The sequence below is a fragment of the Gavialis gangeticus genome, unplaced genomic scaffold (assembly GCF_001723915.1).
Source record: "Gavialis gangeticus isolate Ggan-Ray unplaced genomic scaffold, GavGan_comp1, whole genome shotgun sequence".
Taxonomy (NCBI): Eukaryota; Metazoa; Chordata; order Crocodylia; family Gavialidae; genus Gavialis; species Gavialis gangeticus.
This window is the reverse complement of record NW_017729025.1, coordinates 26013098-26022918: the sequence shown is the minus strand read 5'-3', so window position 1 is coordinate 26022918 and position 9821 is coordinate 26013098. Positions and strand designations below refer to the sequence as shown.

At 46.0% G+C, this 9821-nt stretch overlaps 1 protein-coding gene across 11 annotated transcripts in view; it reads left to right on the top strand.

Moving 5' to 3' along the window:
- Positions 1–1996: 1996 nt before the first annotated feature.
- Positions 1997–9821, top strand: part of WDR20 (WD repeat domain 20) — a 78298-nt gene continuing 70473 nt past the window's right edge. For 6 of the 11 annotated variants that reach the window (XR_002097612.1, XR_002097610.1, XR_002097611.1 and 3 more), the window contains exon 1: positions 2003–2294. Coding sequence is in view for 7 of the 11 variants with exons in the window: in XM_019518545.1 (XP_019374090.1) it covers positions 2031–2294 (264 nt within the window). In the remaining 4 variants the exon portion in view is untranslated. Of the gene's footprint in view, positions 2295–9821 lie in introns of all 11 variants that reach the window. The other 5 variants (XR_002097613.1, XM_019518547.1, XM_019518543.1 and 2 more) reach the window with 3 other exon arrangements.

The window sequence follows — 9821 nt, the reverse complement described above, 5'->3', positions numbered from 1 at the left end:
AGATGTTGAAAAGCACAGCCCCAAGGACCAAGCCCTGGGGAACTCCACTGCCCACATCCCTCCAGGTCGAAAATGACCCGTCCACCACCACTCTCTGGGTGCGACCATTGAGCCAATTTGCCAACCATCTGACTGTGTAGGCATCAATGCTGCAGTTGCCTAGTTTTTTTATGAGCATGGGGTGAGAAACACTGTCAAAGGCCTTCTTGAAGTCCAGGTAGACAACATCCACCACAACGCCTGCATCCAAAGACATTGTGACCGGGTCGTAAAAGGAAACAAGGTTAGTTAGGCAGGATCTGCCTGCAGTGAACCTGTGTTGGTTGCCTCTGAGCATTACCTCCCATGCTGGGCCCCCGCAGATGTGTTCCTTGATAATTTTCTCAAAGGTCTTCCCAAGGACCAAGGTGATACTAACTGGCTGGGTCCTCCTTTCTCCCCTTCTTGTAAATGGGGACCACACTGGCCCTTTTCCAGTCCTCTGGGACCTGGCCAGAGCCCCATGAGTGCTCATACAGCTGTACCAGGGGCCCTGCTATGACCCCCGCCAATTCCGTCAGTACCCTTGGATGAAGAGCATCTGGACCTGCTGATTTATACATGTCCAGCCCCTCCAAGAGTTCCCTAACTAGATTAGCCCTGATCCTAGGCATGGCATCATGTTCCCTGAGGTTGTCCGTAATCCTAGTGGGGGAGTTGTCCTGGTCCCTGCTCGGAAATATAGAGGCAAAGAACTCATTGAAGAGATCAGCTTTTTCCTTTGCTGCAATCACCAGATTGCCAAACCTGTCCTGCAGAGATCCTGCGTTACCTGGTGCCTTCTTACTCCTTATTTATTTGAAAAAGGACTTTTTGTTATCCTTAATTCTGGTCCCCAGCCCTAGTTCCATCTCTGCTTTGGCCTTCCTAACTGCCTCCCTGCAATCACGAGCAACAGAGGTGTAATGCTCTTTGGTGATTGCCCCTTGCTTCCACTGATTGTATGCCACCTATTTTGCCTTCAGGCCCTCCTGGATGCCTTTACTGAGCCAAGGGCGCTTTTTAGCACTCTTTCCCCTTTGGTTTGTGTTGGGACTGACTCCTTCTGAGCTTGGATTATCGTCTCCTTAAGGAAGAACCACCCGTCCTGGACTCCCATCTCATTGAAGCTCCAAGTCCCCAATGTCTCTCTTACTAATCTCCTTAGCTCATTGGAGTCATCACTCCTGAAGTCAAGGACTTTTGCCTTACTGCTTGCTTTCACCACCTTGCGCCGGATAGTAAATTCCAGCAGACGATGGTCACTAATACATAGGTAGTCAAACACCTGCAGTTCCCTCACCAGGTCATTGCCTGTGGCAAGTTTAAGAACTGAAACTATGCATCACAGAACTGTTTAATGGGATCTTCTAGACTGAGCACTGAGTCCCATTGGGTAGAGTGGTTTCCTTGAATCTTGACTAATCTATAGACTAGCCTCTGGGAACCCAGTAAGTTTGGGCCCCTAATATATAGCCCATGGCCTGCTGTGACCCATTTATAAAACTTCTAAAAAGGTTTCATGAATATATTGTCTCAAATAGTATGTAACTTTGTTATAATCCCAATTCCATGATACCGTCGAGCTTTAATGTAAATTAAAACTACGTTTATTATTTTTTAAAAAGCATCTTAACTAAAAAATGATTAAATTAAAAAAAATCTGTTTTAAATAAAAAAAAATAAGATTTCTTTTTAAATCGTTTTTTTTAAATCACCTTTGGGGAGGCACGTGGGCCTGAGCACGGTGGCCTGTTTACTGCGCCTCTGCGCATGCGCTGGGCAGCTACCCTTCCCCCCTCTATTCCCACCCTTTCCACGAGGAGAGGCCCCGCCCCCCTCCGCGGCTGGGGCTAAGCAGGCAGCAGCCCCGCCCGCTCATGCGCAGTGGCGCCGTAAACAGGCGAGCGGCTCCTCCCCCCGCACGGCGCCTGCGCGGACGCCCCCGGGCAGAGCGAACGAGCGGCGGCGCCTGCGCAGTGGGGCTACATCCGGGCACTGGGGCAGGATGAATGCTCCTTTTCAAGATGGCGGCGGAGGGAGGAGGGAAGGAGATGAACGAGATTAAGACCCAGTTCACCACCCGGGAGGGGGTGTACAAGTTGCTGAGCCACTCGGAGTACAGCCGGCCCAACCGCGTGCCCTTCAACTCGCAGGGCTCCAACCCGGTCCGCGTCTCCTTCGTCAACGTCAACGACCAGAGCGGCAACGGCGACCGGCTCTGCTTCAATGTGGGCCGGGAGCTCTACTTCTACATCTACAAGGGGGTCCGCAAGGTACCGCCGGGCCGGGGCTGCTCCGGGGTGGGGGCCTGCGCCCGCAGCTGTACCCCGGGGGATGCGCTGCGTCAGGCCGGGCTGCGCCCGCGCGGCGGGGCCTCTGCTGCCAGGTGCCCCTGGCGCTGGCCAGTGTCGTTGTGCGGGGCCTGGCCGGGCTCGACCGGTGTGGGCCGTCCTCTGATCGCGGCCGGGGCTGTGGGCACCTCTTGCTTGTGCCCTGCGAGTGCGTGAGCCCCAGGCTGGCTCCTCTCCCTGGGCGAGTAGATGATTGCACTGCTGGACGTGGGCAGAGGCAGTGATGTCGGCGTAGGTAAAGAGGGGTGTGTAATCCCCACAGCCTTTGGGACCTCCCGGCCCCTGTGCTAGGGGTGGGGAGCCGAGGCACAAGGAGAGCTGGCGACTTGCCCAAGGTCATGATGGGAGGCTTGTGGAAATGCTGCCTGCGTCTCCAAGGTCCCTGGAGAGTGACCCAACCGCTCCTCGCTAAGCACAACCAGGAGCTGAGGCTCGGTTGTCAGTGGCTGGGGACTTGCTGGATCCTATCTATTGCTAGTTTCTGTGAAATGGGTATGTGCACTTGTTTGCCTTCATACCTATGGCATCAGACCCGCTTGTTTGAGGGGTTTTCAGCCACATTTGTGAATTTCAAGACTTAATTATCAACTGCTCTTTTTTTAAGTTCCTGAAGAGTATCTGGTGTTTGAACGGTAATATTTCTCACTCATGTGAAACAGTTGCTAGCTCTACTACTTTCCTTTCTATAGGGAGGATGTGTTGTCCATGGATCACTGGCAGCAGCCGCCTCTGTTCATCCTGCCATCCATATAATCTAGACTTCTGTTTGTTCTGTATAGGGAATAGCTGCAGACTTCTGCAGCTGTTTTACTTGGAGCAGGCTTTCATGTAGCCCAATTACAGTACATGTGACCCTTGCTAATCTCTTTTTTTTTAATTGGTCTTTCTTAAAAGTGAAGAAAAATCCAATGGGTTTAGACCAGGGAACTTTTGTGTGCCAGCTTTAAAGTTTATACACTTTATTTGCTGTTTTTAATAGTTCTTCAGTATCTCTTCAGTAAAATGGTATTTACATTTGTGGGTGGGTAAAATGGGAGTTAAGGATGCAAATCTACCCTGCCTTCAGCATTTTCAACTAAATAAGACATGCATAGTATGAGCTTTTGTGAGCCTGAGCTCACTTCATTACATGCTGTTGAAAATGCTCCTATGTCTGCTCATTGGGTGTCTAACTTAGGGGTTTTGATGCGTAAGAATAAACATTGTACTAGATGCCTGTTTTCCTCCAAACAACACTGTAAAACATACAAGAGGGTTGTAATGGAATTTGTATTTACGAGCTTGTCAGCAATTTTACCAGTTTGATAAGGGCTACAGAAGAGATGATAGTTTTATATATGTTTTAAAGTTTTTTCCTTTTTTAAAAATAATCTTCTTCAATAGAGTTTCCCAGTCTGCCTCCTTAAAATAGTTTGTCAATTTGGAATATTTTCCCTGTGAATGTATCTGGATATTTGGTGGGTTGGAAGTCTTTAATATTCATATTGGCATTTCTTTGCTTTGTCTGTGGAGGTAGGAAAACCAGGTGACAATTACAATTTTCAGGATAGTTGATTCTTTTTAGGAAGAACGGTGATCTATGTTAAAAACCTTACTCCTTACTGCCTCTTGTACAGAATCTGTGAGAGTAGGATTGCTCTGTAGTGAATTAAATTGGAAATATGAATTATAGTCTCTAAAATGAATAGATATCAGATAAGCTACTGGAATATTAACAGTGTCCTTTTAAAACAGTCTCCCAGATTAAAAAATTTAAATTTGAAACTGACCCAGACTTGGCCATCCTTCCTAACATAGATGAAGGTGTAATGCCTTTACATTTTTTTTTTTTACATGTCATTTATAATTTAAATTCCTGCTAGCTCATGTTACCTAAACCTGATTCAAACTTGATTACTTGCCTAATCCATTTAGGATAAATCGGTTCAAAAACTTTAAGTTAACTATAACACATGCAAATTTGTGTTTTTGCTGAGACTACAAAATAAATTGTTACTTTTACATCTTTCTCATTGCCAACTAGCCTTAAAGTCCCTTGTTTTGACTGAAGTCAGTGTGAATTATTCCACTGACCTCTATGAGGGGCACGGCCTTTCCACCATGCTTAGATAACTGTTTCTGTAGCAGAGCTTTTTTCCAGGTTACTGATTCTTCTTTAATATACATCATACTTGATTCAGCTATGGAAAGTTGCAAAGTAAATTATTAAACTTTTTGCAACTGCTTTCTGAGTAGTGACTCCAATGAGCATTATTGATGTAAAGAAAGGAGGATACAGTTGTTACAGTATATGTGGATTTGCAAAAAGCTGCTGTGACAGTCTCTTGCAAAAAGCGCTGAAAGAAAGTAGGCTGTCCTGGGATCAGAAGGGGAAGGCCTTTTCACATACTGAAAACTAGTTAAAGGATAGGAAATGAAGTGTAGGATTAAATGGTGACTTTTCAGAATGGAGAGGAAGGTAAACAGTGATGTCCTTCAGAGAGCTGTGCTGGGACCTGTGCTGTTCAGGTTCTGCACGTTCAGAAATGATCTGGAAAAGGGGGGGTAGTTAAGTGGCAAAGTTTGTAGGTGATACAACTTTGTTCTTGATGATCAAAACTAAGGCTAATGGTGAAGAGTTGCAGGAAAATCTCTCAAAACTGAGGGTAATAAAGTAGCAGGGATCATTTCAATGCTGATATGCCTAAGAGGAAAAAATAAGCCAAACTATATGTCCCAGTGATGGCTTCTATATTAGTTACTACTACTCAGGAAAGATTTTGATGTCCCTGTGGAAATTTCTCTAAAAACATGGGCTCACTGTGCACTGGTAGTCAAAAAGGCAAATTAAAAATATTAAGAATCATTAGGAATCTATATGAAGAAATGGAAAATGTTCTTACATAAAATGTAGTACAGTCACATTTTGACTGCTGCTTGCAGTTCTGGTCACTCCATCTCAAAAGGATATACCTGAACTAGGAAAGGTGCAGAGAAGGGCAACAAAGATGATCGGGGTATAAAACTGCTTTTGTGCTATGAGAGATTGTAAAGGCTAGATCTCATCAGCTTGGAAGAGATGAAAGGGGATATGATGGAAGTCAATGAAATCACTTTCCCATAGTATTAATGAATAGGGAACTGTTTTATTATGTCTCAGTAAAGTTACTGGGTGCCTCCTAGTTCTTTTATCAGGCAGCAGGTTTCTAACAAAAAGAACTGAGTAAGTGAGATGCACGTTATGCATAATTACCTTGTGGAACTCATTGCCCCAGGATATTTCAGAGGCTAATAGTATAACCAGGTGAAAAATGGATTAGGCAAATCTATGCGAGATTTAACAGCCCCTGGTGGACCTATGTGAGGTGTGTTGTGTACTAATGGTGACTGGCAGGTTATGACTGAGGATGGATGAATTCACACATGCCCTGTTCTTTTATACTCTTCTTGTAAAAGCAGGGGGAGAGGGGGAAGGCAAGCTTTTTGGCAGGCATGCTACAGATAAGCCCTGCATCCTCCTTGAGCACCATTCAGATTCTCTTCCCTTATCTGATCTGCTGCTTATCTTTCTTCTCTCTGCCTAGTCTGCTGCTCTGCTTCCTGCTCCCTGGCTTATCTGCTGTGGGCTGCCTGTCCCCTCCCCAGTCTGTCACATACCACACACAGGCTGCTGATGCCACTTATGACACCACTGCTACAGTTTACCTATCCCTGCTGTAAATAACCCAGTACATGCCACAGTTGGGGACCTGGTACTGGGCTGGATAGATCTCTGGTCTGACCCAGTATAGCAGTTCTTACACTCTTCACTTATCTACTGTCATGTCCTAAATTATCTTTGTTTTCCATCTCCTTTTTGACTCATTCTATTTAGTTGAAGCCATAACCTAGACCACCAAATCTCTCTTCTGTTTTACAGTTATCCTAGAATAGGATTAATTGTTTTTAGTGGCAATAGTTTTGGAAAATACAAACTAGAGTGGGGTCTGATGTCTAAGGTGGTGGTATAAGCTCCTTAAATTCTTATTAGTTTTGAAGAGAAGAAGGACTTGCAGAATGCCTCTGGGGACATTAGATTGTGAACTAGTTCATCTGAATTTTCTCTATCAGAACATTTTATAGGTGAAATTGAGGAAGAGAGCAAGAAAGGATGAAAGTCTAGAAACGTGAACAGTCATAATCCAAATTCTTTATCTGAGGGCTTGTATACAGCCTCTTTTCTCCTGCCAAGGCAGTATGGAACTCTAAAAACCTGCTTGGTCAAGTAGGGAGGGCGATCTGTATTAAGGAGAAATTGCCTCAAAATGAATGAAGATTATCTTTTAATGATGTATTTGAGTTGAGTAAGTACTCTTGGATGTTTATGTTCCTGTGGGTTTTCCCTTGTTTCCACCTTAGCTTGTGGTTTAAGTGAGGCTATGCAGCAACCTCCTATTAAGGTGGATGTGAAGGCTAGAGTTGAAGTTGGGTATGCTGAATGATATGCTGCTTGGGTGGGGAGGTCTGAAGGAGTTCTGGGTTGCATACTTCCATCTTTGGAATAAATGTCTGTCCAAGAAAAGGCCCTTGCCATGAAGGTTGATTCTTGTGCTCTAGTCTGATCAGTGCCCCTTCAGTGGCTTTTGTAGTATGGTGGCAATAATAAGTGGATTCTGCATAAGTGGGTAGGCAGGCATCTTTCTTACTGGTGAGCATGGTGAGCTAACCTTCATACTGGTAAGGTAGATGAGAACACTGTTTTCAGGGATACACTGGGCAACTGTGACTTCCTATTGGATACATCTTACTTCTGAACTATGGGCATCCTTTGACAATGACCCTATTCAATTCCTGTTTGTAGAGTCTATAGTTAGCAACGTCTTTGACCTAATTATGATGTCATATGAAATTGGCTCTGCTTTCTCCAGATGAATACCTAGCTCAGCTTGAGCTGTGTGCGCCTGAACTCAGATGCAGATGATCTGCCAGCCTAATGATGGATTTGTTAGCTGTCAAGTGGCAGTACCTGGTTAACAATCAGTAAAAATACATATCGTGTGCAAGTTTGTGGGGTTTTTTGCTTCATCTTGCAATTCCATCTGGGTTGGTTTCTTTCTGTTTGGTTTTGTTTGATAGTCACCAAGATTTATCTGGGTGACTTGCTGTCTTATGGATTATTGCTTAAGATGGTAGCCTTGTAATAAATAGTTGGACTGTTCTCCTCACCATCCTGGCAGAAATTTTCTGGGATGGAGGTTGTTTTATCATATGTATAGGTCACTGGACTGGGCCTTGTATATATGAGCTGATGGTCCAGTATAGATGGAAATGCAAGGTGGTAAGGGATGTCAGCATCTATTCTATCTGCTTGATATGAGATTGGTTTATATACTTTACTATTCCTGGTGGATGTTTTTCTATCCTGTTCTGGTACTTGACTATATAGGTTTTTGCCCCCTAACATCTTCCTAGTAATCTCACTTACTGCAGAATAGATGGATTACTACTTGTCCTATAATCAGTTTACAGGGAGAACAATCTTGGTGTGGTTCCCAAAACTGGATATAATACTTCAACTGAGGCCTTACCAGTGCAAAGAATGGCAGAATAATTCCCTCCCATATCTAATGTATGGCACTTACTATTCTGGGATGTATTAATACAGGGGCAGGCAATTATTATGGGTGGAGTGCCACTTACCCAGTTTTGGCAGGCTGTTGAGGGCTGCATGGGTAGCCCCACCCCTTGACAGGTGTGCCCCTCCTGGTCACTATCTTGGGACCAATGTCCCAGGGCCAGCACCAGTGGGGCCCAGAGCGTGGCACGGGCCGGCAAGGGTCTGTGGAGCTGGGCTGGGCTGCACCAGCAGGGAGTGGGGAGCTGGCCTGGCTCCGTAGAGCCCCTGCTGGCTGGGATCCTGCCACCCTGCCCTGGTCCCCCCCAGCACTGGTGCGGGTCTCGTGCTCTCGTTGGCTTCCTGCCCACTGACACCCAGTGCCCCCCAACCCTGTGGCACAGGTGGGGGCAGCGCTCAGCCCCGACCCCCTGCTCGCCAGCAGGGAAGAAACTGGTGCGGAGCATGGGGAAAAGTGGCCCCTCCCCACCCCATGCCCGGTGTCCCGTGCTGCAGCCGCTTGCAGTCTGCCTAGGACTGTCTGTGCCTGCTCTGGACAGCCTCGTGCAGGCTGCGAGCGCCTGCAGCATGGGGTGGCAACCATGGAGCAGGTGAGGGCCTGCTTATCATCTGTGCAGAGAAGGAGACCAGGGAAAAGCTGAGTGTGGGGAGGAAGCGGCCCCTCCCCACCCCATGCCTGTCGCCCTGTACTGCAGGCGCTGTCACCCCATGTGGGGCTGTCTTAAGTGGGCAGAGGCAGCCCCACATGGGCTGCAAGCAGCTGCAGTGCAGGGCATTAGGGATGGGTGGGGAAGGGCCGCTTTGTCCCTGTGCTCCTTCCCTGCCTGGGGTCCTTTCCGCCCCCGCTTACCTGAGTTTCCTGTGCCAGGGCAGCCAAGTGCTCCCAGCCCAGAAACCCTGGGTAGGGCTTCTGGCTGGGGGGCAGGGCCAGGTGGGCCCTGCTGTTGTTGGAGCCCACCAGGCTTCCCCTGGGTCCTACTGCCCTTGGTTCCTGTCATTTTTGACAGGAACCAAGGGCAGAGAAGTATTTATTTTCTAAATTTTTTTAGGGACCTCTCAGGCCGGATACAATGGCCCGAGGGCCGTATTTTGCCCACCACTGTATTAATACTTTGCCCGCTCTTCCCCCCCCCCCCCCTTTTTTATTTGGTTCTTGGTTTTTTTTGCAACCCCTTCACTTTAAGTAAGGCAGTTTATTTCCCTCTAACTTTGCCATTTTCTTTAAATCTTTTTATTTCTTGTTTTGCATTTATGCATTTGATAGGTTTATTTTAAGTGTAGCACTTTTCACTTCTTCTTTATTTAATTTCATCTTTATTTATTTCTGGATCATTTATCTAACTTATCAAGATCATTTTGATTTCTAATCTATCTTGCTTGGTGCTTGCAATCCCTCCTGGTTTGGCACCATTCACAAAATTTATAAGCATGTAATTTCTCCTGTTCTCAAGTGATTAATGAAAATAATTATAAGTACTGAACCCAGGGCAGATCTCTTTCCATCCTCTCTTAATATATCCTCTAAGTTTGACAGTAAGTTATTTGAGTGTTGTGACTGAGTTGCATGCCATGGTGTGTAGTAGTTTCCTCTAGACTGTGTTTTCTTAGTTTATTGGGGAGTGTCGTGTGGGACCGTGTCAAAAGCCTTAAAGTTAAGAAGCTTCTTTTACTGCTTTCTTCTGTACCAGTGTGCTGGTTATCTTGTCAAAGAAGAAAATTAGGTTGGTTTGACATGATTTGTGTTCTGGCAGATCCATATAGGCTGTTCCTTATCACTTCACTATCTTTCAGGTGCTTACAAATGACTATTAATTTGTTCTAGTAATTATCTTGGTGTCACCTAGGATGATTGATAG